Here is a 19340-nt window from a genome sequence, read left to right on the forward strand (position 1 = left end):
CCAGCATAAAGTGCATCAAAAAGGTTCTATGCTCTATGAGCAAAGCAGAATTGTGGTAGCTCCCAAAAAAAAAAAAAAGAAAAAGAAAAAGAAAAAGAAACCCAAATGTAGAGACTTCATCACTCCAAATGTTCATGTGGACTATTTTTACTTTATCTGTAGTAGTCTTTCAAACTTACTGGTATGATTAGCCACAGCCAGACACAATGTACATTGACCTGAACATTGTATTGTCATTTTGGTCTTCTTTGATCACAAAGGACAAATAACAGCCTACTTAATTTTGTTTCTCCATTCTGGGAATCCTCACTTTCTGTGACTAATACTAATTTAGAGACCAGTATATCCAAATAATAAAAAACCGAAGCAAAAAACAGGCATATATTTATTGAATTTTTTGTAGTCATGTTCAACTCTTTGTAACTCCATTTGGAGTTTTCTTGGCAAAGATACTGGAGGGGTCGTCATTTACTTCTCATTTTACAGATGAGGAAATTGAGGTTAACAGGATTAAGTGATTTGCCCAGAGTCATCCAGCTAGTAAGTGTCTAAGGCCAGATTTGAAAGAGGAATTTTAATGACTCTACACCTGGCATTCTTAAATATTGTGCCACCTAACTGCCCCAATAAAATAAGTTTCACAGGTATGCATTCTATTTTTAAAATGTTTTTAATAGATGGTAAGTATAATGAATAGGTATAACTAAATAAGTTAGATAATGATTAATAATTTGTTGGTGTGATATAATTTTTCTGTGGTATATTTGCATTTCAAAATAGAATTCTCTCATTCAGTTTTTTAAGGAGTGTACTAAGCTGTCAATACGGCTCAGATCTTTAACTGAATCATTTTCTAAATAGGTTTTCTAATTGAAAGATAAAACATTCTAGCAACTTACAAATTTACAAATACATCTTAAAAATATTTTTTCTGCTCAAATTTATTTTTACTTCCCTTACTTTTTAGAGAGCAGGAGCTATGTTTTATTTATCTTTTTTTGAACCAGCAATGCTGGGCACAAAGTAGGCATTCACATGCTTGTGAATTAAATTTAATATAGAAAAATATTTGCTAGCACACATCAAGGCTTTCTCAGTCCTTTCAAATATTAGGAATTTAAGAGGAGTAAAAAAAATTTTTTTATGAAAACTATATAGTAAGTAAAGAGAGAAAATTTAGTAGTGTTAAAAATGAGATTTTAAACACACTTGCCTTTGGTATCATTTTATGTTGATAAATCCATTTGACTTTTTTTTTTTTACCTTAGCCTTGTTTCTTCCTTTCTGCTTTCTGATTATGAAGGACTGTCACTTTACAATCCGTGGGGGAAGATTAAAGGAAAATGGTGAATATCAGCTTCCAGTAGTAGTTCTTATGCTGAACCTTCCTCATTCAACAAATAATGTACCACCTTTATTAACTCCTGGAATGTTGGAGAATCTTTTTCACGAAATGGGACATGCCATGCATTCTATGTTGGGGCGTACTCGTTATCAACACGTTACAGGTGAGACGCTAAGGACGATTTGGTCTCTTATTCATATTTGAGCATGAATAAATGTAACTGGTTCTATTAAAAGTTTTTTTGAATTGGGTATATGGAAGAAAGATAGTTCCACTAAGTAGCTCAGGAACATGAATGTGTGTGTGTGTGTGTGTGTGTGTGTGTGTAGGTCTCTAGCATCCTGTGAATCTATGTGACAGTATGGATAAGAGCCAGATGGCCTTAAATTATGCCAATCCCAATGTAGGGTTTTGTCCTACATTGTTGAAGCAACTTTGAAATTGTGTATTTAAGTGTGTATATTTGTATAATTATATGGATATGGATAAATTAGAAAATATACACATATCCATATATATATGTATATATATAGTGAATTCATTTAGTTTCTTTTCTGTGGTTACAAACGTGTGTATCTGTACACACATAGACATGTACTCATACAGAGACATATACCCAGAACTTATTTTTTGGGGTGTAGGAGGAAGGTGGGTTAGTATGGGTTATTTCCCATTGAGATCAGCTAATCAGATGCTTCCAGAAGTCTTAGGATGTCTGCTGGGATGCAGAGAAATTAGTGACTTGCTATTGCTCCTTGAGCTACTGTGTAGAAGCAGAACTTGCACCTGAATCTTCCTGATTTCAAAACCAGCTACACTGCTTTCTAATGTGAACAATGATGAATAATTAATAATGTCAATAGCTGACATATTGCACTTGAAAGTTTTCAGTGTGCTTTACATAAATTATTTCATTTGAACCTAATGAAAGCACAGATATTTTCTTTAAAAGCTACTTAGAAAAGCCATTTTGTTACTGTATGCATCAGTTCCTTTATCTGTAAAATGGGGACAGTAATACTTGAAATTCGTATTTCTCAAGGTTATTTTGAGGAAAGTGCCTGGTATACCTTAAAGAATGATAATAGGTTATAATTCAGTTCCCCAGATGTGTGTTGACAAAGGAGTAAATGAGGCTCAGCAGAAAAGGCTTGCCATTTAGGTTTCTCTCCTCTAAATTTTGGAGTTGGGATTTATGTGAATGAGAGGCCCTAGAGGAATCTCAGGCTTGTAGCTATGATCTTGAGCATATTCCTTCTTATTGATTCCCTCCTTTGTAAAGCAAACTAATCTCTAAGGTCTCCCTCAACTCTAAAGATTGTGTGACTTTTCCCTTATTTCTGGCCAAGCCCCTATAACCCAGCTCCAAGTCCTAGTTGTAGCTTTATGGTGGGTGATAATTCCCTACCAGTGGTGAATTGTAAACACCTATTTACAATTACAAACAGGTGTTCTCTGTTGGAGTAAGTCTGGAGGTAGAAGAACTTTCATTAAAGACAAAAATCAAAGAAGCAAAGGTGCATTAAATAAAAATTAAATTCTTAAAATATTTGCTTATTTTAAAGAAATATATAGTTACATAGATACTTTTCTGTATCAGCACTGACTTTTTTAAAAAAGAAAAAAAAAGTTGGGATAGTGTGGATTTACGAGATTTGAAAGAGAAACCATGTTTGAGAATGGAACCCTATGAATTTTAAGTGAACATTTTTACCTCAATTGTAATACTGTCTCAAAATGATATATTTAATACATGGACATCTTGAGCATAGACAAGTTTGCTTTTAGAGAATGTGAGCAATTTTTTTTTTTTTAACAAGGTGCCATACTCAGCTGTGAAAACGTTTTCTTTCACTTTTTGATTTGAAGTAAAATGCATAGGAATATAATAAACTTTTTTGCCAATATGTACAATAATTTTATAGAAGTAAAATATTGACTTAATGCATTAAAGTTTATAGTTCATAAAAAGTCCAAGGAAAGTTTTAGAAGTTTCCTTTAAATTATTTTTTGACCTTAAATTACGCCAATTGTTATTTTGTTTTAGGGACAAGATGCCCCACTGATTTTGCTGAAGTTCCTTCTATCTTGATGGAGTACTTTGCAAGTGATTATAGAGTGGTTAACCAGTTTGCAAAACATTATCAGACTGGCCAGGTAGGGGAAAAATGTATATAACTTTTTGTTATATAATTAAATCGGACTTAGTTAAAGTCAATTAAATTGGACTTAGTTAAAGTTATGAATTTCACAAAGGAAATTATTCGTTTTTCCTTTCACTTGCATTAGGATGAAGGTAGGAAGGTCTCCCTAAGCATTTTGTGAGAAAAATCTACTTTTCATCTTCTGAAGGTCTGTGCTCATCAGTGTTAAGGGGATGGTGTACAGCAAAGTCCCCAAATTTAGCTATGGTGTGGGGGTGTGTTCTTGTGCCTTCTGGAAACTCCAATAGAATTAAGAGAGAAGGGTGCCTATTGTAGGAGAGAGAGTTATGGTGACAAATGGCTTAAAATGTTACTAGGAGTTATACACTTTTTAAGAATTCACAAATTTTCTTTCATCTCTTGAATACATTGAAATAGCCATATCCTATCAAAGCTGGTTATGTAAATTGTGTACGTTTACATTTCACCTTGTCATTGGTGTCTAATATAATTTTGGAACTATGGTCCTATAATAAAAATCCATTAATTCTTCAGTATGGAGAGTTTCGTTGTAATGTGCTCAATATTGTAGCATTTGTAGTACAGGTCTAGTCATTTGAGAAATTTTTACTACTTTCCAACACTATAATTCCCCCTTCACTTTTGTGTTTATATCCTTCTTTCAGATCATGAAATCATTTTTTGTTTTACTCAGATATTTATAGTGACTCATAGAACTGAGATGCAATGTTTCATTTTGCTTGCAATCATCTCTTTTCTCTAAATGATGTCTTATACCTACCCCCACAGGATTGTGATGGTCAAACTTTTTAAAATATAATTATGTATGTATATTCATTGGAAGTCCAAATAATGTACATACATACATACACATTTGTCAATTAAATTGCTTTTGAGTAAGTCAGTTTCCTGAAAAATTCTTCCAGTTTAAGGGTTAAAATCCTATAAAGTAAATTAATCTATTTGATTGCACATAAAAATAGTGATTAAATGAGGAAAAAACACTTGATCTTTATCTTTTGCCATGTTGCAGTAATCATTCAATAAACATTTATTAAGTTGTTGCTGTGTATGTGCAGGTAGTCTGCTAATCTCTGAGAAAGAAGTGAAACAATCTCTGTCTTCCAGGAGTTTGCATTCTAATGGAAACAGTATTGCATATCAGTATATGAATAGCATATACAAAATGAATACAAAGTAGTTTGGGGAGAGAGGGTATTATTATGTGTTGGGGATTAGGAAAATGTTCATTTAGAAGATCATGCTTAAGCTTAGTTTTCAAGGAAACCAGAAATTCCTAGAGAGAAAATGTATTGTAGGCACAGGAGACAATTAGTTCAAAGACCCAGAGACAGAAGAAATAGCATCTCATGTGATGAGAACTTTGAATATGCCAAGTATGACTAGATTGCAGAATACATGGAGGGAAGTAATGCCATTGTAGCAGCTATATTCAGGTTAGTTTGAAATTTCAACTATTAAATCATTCAATGACTAATTTTGTTTTGATATGTTTCTTTGAAGAAGCTTGATTTAACAAAGTAATTACTAATATTGAGTCAAAAGTACAGTTTTAAGAAACTGTTTTGCTCTATCCTAAATGGTCCTGAATCTTCAGTTGTTTAACTTACATTAACTTTAAAATCTTTATTTGTAATATGGAGTTAATCACATTTAGGATTCATAACCTCAAAGGGCTTATTTTATGAATTGCAATTTTTGTTTTTTAATTGTTAATATTGTTATATTCATGAGACAGGACAGCTTTATTTCCATTATTTGTCAGTTGATCAACAAATAATTATCTAGAGCCAGCATAAGCTAGAATAGTCATGATTTCGTAATAACAGGTATTACTGAAGAATATAATAGAATAAAGAGAACAGTGGTAATGGTCAAACTCTAATATAATACCACCTTGTGCTTTGTAAGTACAGTATTAGTAAGTGTCCTTTTTCATTGATCTTAGGACAGCAGATTTCTGAAAGTTCAGAGAAGAGATTAGTTATATTTAATAGATAGTAACTCCGAAGAAATGGGATACTTTTACAAAGACATTCTGAGTTTATAATTATTATTCTAACAAAAATCAAATCAATCAGCAAGCATTTATTAAATACCTCTTAGGGACCAAGAATTATGTACTAGGCTGGAGATATAAAGATATGGGGAGAAAATGGCTAGACAAATATATTTCTGTTGATCTTAGTTTTAGAAGGTCCTGTACAAAAAAATGGAAAGAAGAATTCATAGTTAAGATTAGGTTCCAAAAAGCACTGGGAACCTTTGAGAAAAATGTTAGAGAAGCTAAGATCAGGAATAGAATGACCTTTATAAAAATAATAGAGGCAATAAAAGAGCTTTCAAAACTGTGTTTAGCAAGCATCAGGATGATTTCAGAAAGACCTGGAGAGACTTAAATAAATTGATGCTAAGTGTAGTGAAAAGAACCAAGAGAACATTGTACACAGCAACAACAAAATTATGTGATGATCAATTCTGATGGATGTGGCTCTTTTCAACAGAGAGTTGATTCAAGCCAATTCCAATACACTTGTGATGGAGAGAGCCATCTGTCTCCAGAGAGCGACTGTGGGGACTGAATGTGGATTACAACATAATATTTTCACCTTTTTTGTTGTTGTTTGTTTGCCTTTTGTTTCCGTTCTCATTTTTTTTTCCTTTTTGAACTGATTTTTCCTGTGCACCACGATAATTGTGGAAATATGTATAGAAGAATTGCACCTATTTAACATATATTGGATTACTTGCTTCTAGGGGAGGAAATAGGGGAAAGGGAGGGAGAAAAAAATTTGGAACACAAGGTTTTGAAAGGACGAATATTGAAAACTATGCGTATATTTTGAAAATAAAAGGTAAAAAAAAAAAAACTGTTTAGAAGTAGAACAAGGATTATTTTGCTTGGGGAAAGTAATGTAATGTTAGAGAGAGAAAGCAGGACTAATCAATTTTTGTTTTACTGCCTACACTTCATCTTCAGTAAGCAAAATAACCTTTAAACTTGAATGTATAGGAATAACAGTATTAAGAAAAATATAGCCCATGTTAGATGAGGAGATAGGAAGAAAGCACCACTTTACTCAAAATGAGTCCATTTCTCCATTTTGTTATTGTTGTTTAGTCATTTCAGTAGTGTTTTAATTTTTTGTGACCTCATTTTGGGGCTTTCATGGTAAAAATGCCAGAGTGATTTGCCACTTCTGTCGCTCATTTTACAGATGAGAAACTGAGGCAAACGGGGATAAGGGATTTGCCTTAGGTCACATAGCTAATAAGTGTCTGAGGCCATATTTGAACTTTTGAAGATGAGTCTTCCTGATTCTAAGCTCAATGCTCTATCTACTGTACTACCCAGTTGCCATGTCTTCCTAGTTATATGAATTAAATCTCAAGAAGGTGTATTGATATTCCAGAGACCTTATCTGTGATCTTTGAGAAATTACAGTGAATTAAAAAAATATTAGAAAACCATGGACAGACATTTCAATTTTCCAAGGGGAAATTGTTTAATTTTTTTACTTAGAATTTTATTCACTTGATAGTATTTTATTTTTCCCAATTATATGTAAAGATAGTTTTCAATATTCACTTTTGTAAGATTTTGAGTTCCAAATATTTTTTTTACCCCCTTCCCCTTTCCTCCTTCCCTAAGACATCAAACAATCGAATATAGACTATATATGTGTACATTTTATTTTATTTTTAATAGCATTTTATTTTTCCAAATATATGCAAAAATAGTTTTTAACATTCACCTTTGCAAAACCTTTTCCAAATTTTTCTTTCCTTCTCCTTTCCTTCCCCAAAATAGCAAGCAATCCAATATACGTTAACCATGTGCAATTCTTCTAAACATATCTTCATATTCATCACACTGCACAAGAAAAATTAGATAGAAAGGGAAAATATTTGAGAAAGAAAAACTAAACTAGCAAACAAATAATAAGAATGGGGAAAAAAAGTGAAAATACTATGCTTTGATCCACATTCAGTTTCCATAGTTCTCTCTCTGGATACTGATGGCACTTTCTATCACAAGTCTATTGGAATTATTTTGAATCATCACATTGTTCAGAAGAGCCAAATCCATCACAGTTGATCATCACATAATCTTCTTGTTATTGTATATAGTCATTTTAAGCATATTTTTATATTAGTCATGTTGTGAAAGAAAAATCAAAATAAAAGGGAAAAAGAAAAAAAAATAGAAAAAGTGAAAATGGTATGCTTTGGCCCTCATTCAGTCTCCATAAGTTCTTTCTCTGGCTGCAGAGAATTGGCAGAAAATTGTTTATTTTTGTGGACAGAAAATTTGTGACATCTCTTCTCAATAAGATCTCACAATAAATTACTTAATGATTTTTTTTTATTTAGCATTTAAACAGTGTTGAAATTAAGTGGAGCCAATGGAGTTTCACTAAGTTCACTAAGAACAAGTCATGTTTAACTATGATATATGTCTACCAACTTCTTAGAATCGATTGATCAAATAGACGTAGTGAATCTTTCTAAAAATATTTTACTGAATTTTCTGTGCTTTCTGGATGGTTAAGTTTGAACCAGATTATTTGTATTAGGTAGAGTCACAGTACATGAACAGCCATGTAAAAAAGTGGTTTTTCATGAATCATACTCAGCCTAGATGTTGATATCTCATGGAAAGTCACAGAGCACTTGGCCTTGTTTCATTCAGCAGTTTTTCAGTGATTTTCATGGAGATATAAAAAGTATATTTATCACTTAAATATGTAATTTAAAACTAGAAACAGTAACTACTACTGTAGATGAATCAAAATTCAGTCATGCTGACATGTTTGAAACTAAAAAATTAAATTTTATACCATTAAATGCAAAGCTTTGCATTTAGATAAAAGAAAAATCAACTGCATGATTATAAGTCAGCAAAACAAATCTAAAGATTTTAGTGAACTATAAGCTTTACTAAAATTTATTAAAATTAGCTATTTAATCTGAGGAATATATTAAGTATATTAAGAAGGCTTATTCTTAGACTATATTCTTAGAAAGATGATCTCCAGATAATGGAAAATAATGGTTCAACTGTAGTTTGTACTACCCCAACTATATCCTTGGGTATTCTGTTCACTCCTGTGTTTTAAGAGAAATATTATTAAATTCTGCTAAAGCCTTTTTTTCAACTCATTTTGTAATCACAAAGTTACTTTGACTTTGCAGAGGGCTTTAAATACAAGTCTAGTGGTAGACTGTGTCTATTATCTGTGCACTGACTTAATTAAGTTCAGAGAGTTTATTAATGAATTCACCATAGAGTGATAAATAATTTGTTCCCATTAACTCTTGAAGACCATTTACTAACTATTAGATAAGTTGTAATCTGTCTTTGTGAATGCAGTGGCCACACTGATAAAATTACAGAATCTTTGAAATAATGGGTAAGCTAGATAATATCCAGAAGAGATGCTAAGATAACTAATAGCCTGGAAATGCTATAATGTAGAAATGAAAAAAGAAACTGGATTCATTTTGACTGAAAAAGAGAATATTAAGATAATATAGCTCTTTTGAAATATTTGAAGACAATATTATGTGGAAGGACCAAAGAGTAGAAATATAATCAGATATCGGTTCAGCAAGAGAAAAAAAAAAAATAGCGGTGATTAGTGTTGTTCTATAGTGAAACGAGCCTTTAGCACAGGTTGTAAGCTTTCCATCACTGTTTTCAGTCAGAAATAATATCTGTCGGGGACATTATAGAACATATTTCTGTATTGCAAAAGAGTTTAGATTAAATGAGTTTTTCAATTGGATGGGAACAGTGCATATGATTCTTTTTTCTTTTATATCTTCCTACAATGCCTGATAGTGCTTTGAATATATATATATGCATATATATATATAATTATTATTATTATTATCATTTACTTATTTATATGTTTTGGTGAGGTAATTGAGGTTAAGTGACTTGCCTGGGGTCACATAAGTAATAAGCGTTAATTAAGTGTCTGAGGCCAGATTTGAATTCAGGTCCTCCTGACTTCAGACCTGGTACTCCATCTACTGTTCCGTCTAGCTGCCCCTGACTATTATTATTATTAACTGATTAAACATGTGGCTTTATACTATTTATCTTTTAAATCTGTGAACCCTAGATCATGTCCTGACTATAAAGCCACACTATAAGTAAACTGTCATGAGGAAGAGCTTATCATTCTTAAATGTTTCAACACATTGAGAGTTGAGAAACAATTCAACCTTGTCTTACATGTTTTTAATCTTTTTGTATGTATCATGGATCCCTTTACTATTGGTAAAGCTATGGGACCCTTTTCAGAATAATGTATTTAAATTATAAAATGGATGCATAGGATTACAGAGGGAACCAAATATAGTGATAAAAGTTATCAGATATTTAAAAAGCTCATCTCAAGCTAAGAAGTCCTGGTTTGGATAAAGGAACTTAATCTCTTACAAACAAAAAGAAGAATAATATGACTTATCTACACATTGCAAATGTGTTATTATTTATTATAATAAATACTTAAAGAGTTGTGAAAAATACATCAAATTACCAGTGCAGTATTGATTTTTCAAATATTGTTCCTCATTGTTCCTTAAGTTCTGAATACCATAGTATATATTCTTTCAGGCCAATTTTCTGTGTTTCTGAAGAAATTTATTTACATTTTGACAGATATTTTAGAATATTGAAATTTTGAATTAAAATTTTTATGTTTTTAGTAATGAATTTTTCTCTACTACTATTTTATTAGAATCTGATTTTCTTCCCTTGGATTGTGAAATATAAGAAAGTTCTTTCTTGTGCTTTTATTGCTGAACTTTTCTATCTTGCATCTTGCCAAAAGATTTGGTTTCTGCCTTGGGTTTGTGAAATTAGGCCTAAGGCTTATATTTCTTATTAAGTTTAAATAACTTCAAGGTTACTTATATACTTGTTATGAATTTTTTCCTATCTATTTGAGAGGTTATGGATAGAAATTGAAGATAAAACTTGTGTTATGACTAAAATCAAATAAGTTTGAACATGTTTGTATAATTTTAGTAAATTTATCTTACTGTAATTTTTAATGCTTTTCTATTTGAGAATGTTTACTGGCAGCCTGTGTTAGGTTAAAAGTAGTGAAAGTTATTAGGTATTTTATCACATGCATTGAAATGTTTTCTAATTTAAGAAAAAAAATACATACTATCATCTGGATTTATTCTTGGTTATGAGTGATTCACTGAGACATTTCTGGGGTGGTCCCATTATACCTTAGTACTTCTAAAGTTCCTTTCATCTGAGGATCTCAAAATACTCATTTTCTTAATCTATAAAAGATTCTTGAGAAATAAGTATGTGTCAAGTAGTGTTGTGTTCATTTTGCAGATTGAGATACTGAGGCGATAACTCTGCTTAGCCAAACAAACCCATTGTGGCTTGGCAAAATTAATTATTTTAGTTTTGTTGATGATATATGCCTGAATCACTGGCCAAGACAAACCAAACTGATTGATTCTGTCACACTGCAATTCAGTTGTTTTTTTCCCCTTGTGGGCATTTGCACTCACATGTATGTCAGTGTAGAAGTCAGGTTAAACAGCAAGGCTACTGACTTCCAGTTTAGGCTCCATTCCCTTGGAATCTTTTGCTTCATGCCTTTGCAGTGTTTTCTTATTTGTATTTGACTACGTCCCAACAAGTCTTACCTTAACTTCAACATGTTCCTTGGGAATGTCTGTGGTTGGAGTTCTTGGCTTTAGGAGGACTTGGAGAACTACCATATTTGGCATTTCTACCAGAGAATTTCTTAATGTTCAATGTATTGATGACCTTTTAAGTATCTAATGACTTTAATAGTCTTCAGAAAATATTCTGTAAGAATTTAATTCCAAATTTCCAACACTATTGGATTAGATGGTTATTAAATTTTCCTTTAGCTTGTAAGTTAACATTTGGTTAGTCCAAGTAGATTTTGCATTGATTTTGGAAAATGAAAAGTTTGCTAAAGTGTTTGCTTCCTTTTACTTCAGTCATTTGTCATACAACCTTTCAGTGGAGAAAGCTCTCTTCTTTGCTGTTTTTTTTTTTTTTTTTTTCTGTTTTGCAGGAATAAACAAGTTGTTCTTGTTACTGTCCATTGCATATAATTATCCTGGAAAAAGATAAGTTTAAAAAGCATAACTTCTTTTCTTTAGAAAATTAAATAGGATATATCAAATATACTGTGTTGGTAGAACAGTGATTAAATTCTGTACTTTCAATTTTTCAGTTATAACTGGGAATGCTTTGAGTTAGGGAGACAGACTGAGTAAATAGAAACTTATACAGATGATTGCCTCTCAGTTTGTAAGTGATCAGAATAGAGACATTCATGGCTTCATTTAGTTACTGGCAGTAAATCACTATAGTTTTTCAGAATCATGGTTTACTCAGTTATGTAAAAATGAGAGTGACACTACTTTCAAACCTTTTGCCATTCTGATTATGTTTATATAAAACTTTGGGCTTCTTACGGTTGGGTGCTTTGGAAAATTAGTCAATCAGTAGCATTTATTCAGTCCTGCTCTGGACCATGCTTTATCTTAAATGTTTGAAATGGAGAAAAAAAGGGTATTATTTATTATTATTATTTTTATTATTATTACTACTGTTGGGGCAAAACAAATCCACTTTTACATCCTCAAATGCTTATTGGACATCTTGAACTGGATATCCTGTAGACATCTTAAACTCAAAATGTTCATAACTGAACTTATCTTTTCCCTAAATCCTTCCCTCATTCTTTCTTCTCTATTATTATTAAGGACACCATCATTCTCTCCCTCACCCAGGTTTATATCCTATGTTTGATCCTCACTTTTTCACACTCCATAGTTAAGTCCCTACAAACTTTAGGAATTCACAAAGAGGAAGAGAGGTCCCCATGGTTTTGAAAAGGACATTTGTACAAATGATAAACCTAAAAAAGTTCTTTTCATGTGACTGTTCAAGTCACAGAATTTAAACTTGGAGTAATAGGTATATTGATAAATGAATTTGTGAAATGAATTAGTAGCATTGTCCATGATGGAATAAAGTTGGTAGAAAAGTATAGTAATAAGACTGTGCTCAGGTAGGCTCAGGTAGCTTGATTCCTCCTCTTCTCCCCTTCCCCTACCTTTTGGACACTCTTAATCATTCAGAATAGTAGAAATTATATTGATTAGATAAATTCGAGAAAGTGCAAATTATATACCAAAACATGAATTAGGAATCACATCTAAAGGAGGTTGGAAAAACTTTTGTAGAAGATGGGATTTTAGTTGAAACTTGAAGGAAGACAGGGAATCTAGGCGACAGATAAGGTGACTATTTCAATCATGAAGGACATTATTTTAGGACTATATTCATCTTTTTAGAGTTTCATTTATGGGTGCAAACATTTTCCCTTAATTTATATATTATTTTTATCCTTCCTTTTCTTATTGCTGATGCATAATCCTGTGTGGTTTTGACTGGAATTTCTTGGAATGTTATTTTTCTTCCTGACTGCTCATAATATTTTATTCTTTTTGTTGCTTCACAGTCCACATTTCTAGATTAATTAGATCTTTGATTTCTTTCTGTTTATGGCCTATGCATTCCAATAATTTTTCTTTATTTCAAGTTTTTTCATAATGTTCTTCTGGGAGATTAGTGATTTTTGCTTTAACTTTTTGAGCTCTGTTTTCTATAGCTATCATTTCAAATAATAGATGTTTGGTTTTCAGGATTGGATTTTGTGCTGGTGTTTCTTATAGTAACATTGAATTTTTGAGTTTCATTTTTGGGGGAGTGTTTACATTTCACTAAGATTTTCTGCTTTCATTCCAAGCTCCAGATTTTTCTTTTGAATTTTTTCTTTAACTCCATTTTGCGTCATATCTTTTTCTTCCTTTCTATTGGTCCTTCCAACTACTCTAGTCATTCTATTTTCTCAATTCTTAGTTAAAGTAACTTAAGAATTCCCTTGTTTGGAGATCATTATATACTTCAATAACGATACTGTATAAAGATGTATTCTAATGGAAGTGGATTTCTTTGACAAAGAGATCTAACTCAATTTCAATTGATCAATAATGGACAGAAGCAGCTATATCCAAAGAAAGAACACTGGGAAATGAATGTAAACTGTTTGCATTTTTGTTTTTCTTCCTGGGTTATTTTTACCTTCTGAATCCAATTCTCCCTGTGCAACAAGAGAACTGTTCAGTTCTGCACATATATATTGTATCTAGGATATACTATAGCATATTTAACATATATAGGACTGCTTGCCATCTGGGGGAGGGGGTGGAAGGAGGGAGGGGAAAATTGGAACAGAAGTGAGTACAAGGGATAATGTAAAAAATTACCCTGGCATGGGTTCTGTGAATAAAAAGGTATTTAAAAAAAAAAAAAAAGAATTCTCTTGTTTTTGAGTTTTAACCAGGAATTCCTTCACATCATAGTGTTAATTCATTTATTAGGTTTTCTTTGTTTGATCATTACTTTATTCTATTTTTATTTTTTTCTTTTAAGGGCTTGCTTTTAGAATTTCTTTCTTTGGGTTTTGTTTCTTGTTTTTTTTTTTTTTTTTAAATTTTAGTTTATTTAGTGCAATTCTAGCTACTTTGGTACATTGAAGGACAACTAGGCTTATATACCCAACCTATCATTTTCTTTTCTCTCAGCTTTAAGAAAATCACCTCTTAGCAATTACACACTAACTTCAGTTCATTAAAGTTGATTATGTATAGTCATTATTTTTCTCATATACAGGTAATAGCTCTGGGAGCATCCATTCAAGGGATTGGCTAAGCCAAGGAGATTCACTTAGTTGGAAGCATCTAATCTGGAAAAAGAGTTAGGAGTCTAAATAGCTGAAAGTGAATGCCTCAGAATAACCTGAAGGTGTGTTGTGGGTATATATATCTAGGTAGGCAGGTGGCTAGTGATTGATGTCTGGAAAGTCAGGCCACTTGTATTTGTGACTCAGCCATAAAGGACTAGGATTTGAGAAATGGAACTTTAGTCCCTGGAAAGTTCTGCAATGGGAGCAAAAATAAGGCAGCACCAGGTATCAAGAGGATCAATGTATATAGTAATTAGAAGCCAGGCATACATGGTCAGATAGGACAGAATAGAGAAGAAAAAAAAAAACCCAATTTCCTGCAGTAACATTGGGTTATTGTATTTAGGGGAATCTTCTGTTTCCTCTGCCTGTGATCAGAGATGGTTCCAAAGCTCAGGGAGGACTAAACCTACTAGTGGATATAAGTGATCCCAATTAAGGTTACTGGTGGTATTCAAGGCTAGGAGCCATGCTGATCATCAAAGTAGCACTTCATATTTTTTAATGATATCTTATCAGTGACTCAAAGATAAATGGATTGTTAGGTAATTTATCCCAAATCTTTTTTTCCTTTGCTTTTTAACCTCAGATAATATCAAGTGATATTATTTATGTTAGATTTGGAATGTGAAGAATTATGGTATGACATAATCTTTTTATTTCATTTTATTCATTAAAGCACCATCAAAAGGTATCAAGATCAGGACCAGTCTTGTCTAGATAGAAACTCCAGATGAAAGACTCAGTATTTGATGACCAATTCTTCTTAAAGAACGAAACCATTTTCTAGAAGTGAGTGAATTGTCAAGCTTTATGAAATATCACAGGCATAGAAAAACAAGTATTCGGCTTGTACTGAAGTGCTATAGATAGTTTCCCAAACTCCTTTCCATGGAACCCCCCAGTATTCTCCACAGTGTGAGAGGAATATAGCTTGTATGAAAACATTTTTATGCTAGCCATATTTTCCCCTCTATAGTATTAGATATGAAAATATATACGTCAGCAACATTTACATGCAACAATTTTCAGTATGAAAATAGCTTAATTTTCTGAATTTTGCTTTAAAAATTTTTGATACATTTTTATTCCAAATATATTCCATATTCTTTGACTATATAGACTAGCTTTTATGGATACTATCAATATATTCAAATCCCCACAATTTTCCATATCCATATAAGTTTGGGAAAGATTATTTTAGATCTATGAGATAATTTTCATGATGATAATACGTCTTTTTCTAAAATAGTGTGACTTAGGACATAAACATCTTTGAGGGATTAAAGGTATGTATTGTTTGGAATCTTGTCATCCCTTTAGAATATCACAAAGTATAAGAAGCCATTCTTAAGGTATTTTTACATTTTTGTGGATTGGTATACAGCAGAACTGGGGAATCTTTTTTTCTGCCATGGGCCATTTGGATATTTATTACATCATCTGTGGGCCATACAGAAGATTTATCAACATATGGAACTCAAATGGTGGGAGATTAGCGTACCTAGCTTTCAGCTGCAGTTGCCTTAGCAAATGATTTTGTTGGCCTTAATATGGCATTCCCTATCCCTGGTATATAGGATACTATATTAAGTGGCATAGTGAGAAAAATATCCATGAGCTCTATTTTCTAAACATGTAGAAAAATACATGTAGATAACAGAATGGTATAATAAAACCTGAGTGAATAGTATTTGTAGCATAAACATGTCCAAAGTAAGTTCCTGTTAATAGAAAGTAATAATTCATGAAGAATAAGGTATATGACTTTGATATTCAGATGGTGTATGATGACAATTTAAGCTGGTCAGCTTTCTTGTCTTTTATAATAAGGTTTTGTAGTGAATGTTGTATGTTCAAATGTATTTCAGTGATGGGAAATTGTTTTGGTCATTGGGGATTACAGAGTCATGACAGCATGTTCAGCTTGAAAGGACTTTAGACTAAACTTTTTCATATTGCACATGAATAAACGACTTGTTTATAGTCATATAGCTTGTGAAGTAGCAAATCCCAGAGTAGATAGAACTAATGTTTTGACTCACTGTCCTATATTATTTCCATCACATTATACTGTTTTAAGATGCATATGGACTGCTATGCTGTTTTGAGGAAGTGTCAGATTTTTCTAAATCTTAAATAACTTGTTGTAAGACTACTTTTGATGCCACAGAATTTATATTACTTAAAAAGATTTTTTTTTAAATGAGAAAGTAGCAGGACTATTTAAAAACAGTTGATGTAGCAATAGATAAATCATTACTGAGGCAGAAATTTGGAAATCATTGGATAGTAGCCTTCCCTACCTTAGTGTAGGTAGATTGACTAAAGTAGAACCAAGTATGGGGCAGCTAGGTGACACAGGATAAAGTGCTGAGTCAGGAGTCAAGAAGATAGCTTCTTGAATTCAAATCCAGCTTCAGACACTTACTAGTTGTGTGATCCTGGGCTTGTTATGTAATCCTGTTTGTTTCCTCATCTATAAAATAAGCTGGAAAAGGATATGACAAATCAATCCAGTATCTTTCCCAAGAAAGCCCCAGTGGGGTCATGAAGAATCAGACATGACTTAAATGACAACAACAAAATCAGGTGTATAATGCAACTAAGCATTAAATGTTAAGTAGATAAGTGATCCTACCTCAGAATACTTTTGCCAGGTATGTGAGACTGTTATTATTAGTTTGGAGACAAATTATTAGTTATTAGATTAATTAGAGTTTGGAGAGAAAGGGAAAAGATTGGAGAAGATCTGCAGCATAACTGTTCTATTATTTAGCATTTCATCACTCTCCTTTAAAATACAGCCTGCAAGTGATACGTTATATTAATGCTGGAATTTAGTAGGCAAATGTTATGATTAGTCTTATCCATATTAAGCTAGGCCCCTAACATAAAATAGATGTTATTTTCCTTCCTTGGCAAAGAGGAGGTCCATTTGAGTCAGAGTCATTCATTCTCCTTTTCTTCCTGGTTGGATTCAATTGAATTAATTAATTAGGATGTGTTGGCTTATTTGAAGTTAACTACTTAATCTGTAGGACATGATGATAGTCTGGTGTTACTATTTCCCTTGTAAGAAAAGTAGGTGTTTAGGTGTGCAGGGTATTACCTTAGAGATGAGTAGAATACTGTTCTTGCCAGAATATTGTTACCTAAAGTAAATTAGTTACACCTCATTTTTAATGACTGGTGGTTGATTTGCTCTTTTATAGTTGCTAACTATAAAGTAACCTAGATATCAGCTGTGCCTTGTATATGAACCTTGTTACTCATTGCCCCAAATCAGAATCAGCTACATTATTTACTCACCTTTTTCTTGGCATAGATCATATGCTGCACGTAGATGGAACAATTTTTTTTTTGAAACTTATAACCTCAGGCTTTCCTTATGCTAACGTTTTTCTGTAACAGTTAAAACTCTTAATAATATTTATACTGTTATAGGAGCTATGCACATGTTTGTATCTGAAAGCTGTATTATATTAGTTTGCAATCACTTCAACACATTACAAAATATGTCTCAAGTTTAGGAGACTGTAATAAAAAACATCTGTGATATTCTGTAGATATTACTGCTTTTGATGTTATGGTAAGAATTGCATTATTTGGTTACCAAGGCTGAGCAGCAAAACAGTATTTACAGAAGAATATGTTGACTGATAACTTTTTTCTTACTTGAAGATAAGTTTTAAATAGTAATATTCATTATTTAGTCCAAACGTGCAAGTCAAAAAGAAAATAACAGTTTTTATAAATTTTAGGGTGTAATTTTTTATTTTTGTTGTTGTTGTTGTTTAAATAATGGAAGATGTTATCTGCAGATTGAGAATAATACTGTTTTCCATTCCTGGAGTTATTGTACATTTCCTAATTCCAGTAAGCAATTCCAGAATTAAACTATTATAAAAATAGCATATTTTTGTTTAACCTAAAAGATGCTCCCTTTCTACAATACAAAGACACTTGCCACCTTGCTTCTATGTACTGATATAATAATTTATTAATTTGACATGTTCCACTTTACACTGACCTCTTAGTTTTCAAAACCTTATTAGTTACTTCACTACTCATTTAATCCTTATTCCCTGCCTTATATTATTGAATAATTTTTAATTATATTTATAGGGTTTTCTATCCCAAAGTATTTAGTTTGTTAAAGGTGAGGAACAGATTATGTGTTATCCTCCCTATAGTGCTCTTAAAATGTATCTGTTAGCTGATTATAATTGTATTTCTACCCATTCTTTGTTTTTGTTTTTCTTTATATTGTTTCCTTTGGATTAAGCATCAAAAAAAATAAGAATTATACCTATTATAGTTTATTTTAACAATATTGCTTAACTGAGAATCCTGTAGAGATAGACTCTGATATTTGTTGTTATTTTGTAACTTTGGGCTTTGAAGGCAAATCTTTCAAAGGCACTGTTTTAAGCTTAGGTATCTATCTCCATGTGGAAATAGATACATTGGTTTTGAGTAATTGAATCCAGTGGAAGAATATTTCTAAGGGATAACTAAGAGAAAAAGAATACTCAATCCATTGATGCCATCCATCAAGTTTTTTCAGTTAACATTACTCTAACTAGTCAGCTAGCTGTTTGAATTACTATACCTTAATAACAAACTTGAGAAGCCTTATGTACCAATATTGAAAGAGAGAGACATCTAAATGCCAATAATTGCTCCTACTTCTTCCTCTTTTCCCTCCTCTATATTGCAGCTCTTCTAATACTTGTTGATATGCATATTCCATTCTTAAGTGTTCTCCTAGCTGTATTCCCAGTTACTTCAGTGACCTATAGTCCAGAGCTGTTTCACTTTGTCAGTGCCCTTAAAATGAGTAATCTACAACTAAAAACAGTCATACTGTAGATGTGGATCTGAGAAAAAGGGAAGGACAGTTTAACTATAGCTTCTTTTAGTTGTAGGCACTATTTCTGTTAAAGCAACCTAAGATTGGATTCCTTTGTT

General features: G+C 32.1%; 1 protein-coding gene across 1 annotated transcript in view; it reads left to right on the forward strand.

Annotated features, from left to right (window-relative positions):
• MIPEP (mitochondrial intermediate peptidase) overlaps nucleotides 1-19340 on the forward strand; it is a 163019-nt gene that overhangs the window by 66805 nt on the left and 76874 nt on the right. The window contains exons 13-14 of the mRNA XM_051986567.1: nucleotides 1304-1508; nucleotides 3393-3502. Of these exons, the coding sequence (XP_051842527.1) occupies nucleotides 1304-1508; nucleotides 3393-3502 (315 nt within the window). The remainder of the gene's footprint in view (nucleotides 1-1303; nucleotides 1509-3392; nucleotides 3503-19340) is intronic.

This window comes from Antechinus flavipes, chromosome 3 (genome assembly GCF_016432865.1).
Source record: "Antechinus flavipes isolate AdamAnt ecotype Samford, QLD, Australia chromosome 3, AdamAnt_v2, whole genome shotgun sequence".
Taxonomy (NCBI): domain Eukaryota; kingdom Metazoa; phylum Chordata; class Mammalia; order Dasyuromorphia; family Dasyuridae; genus Antechinus; species Antechinus flavipes.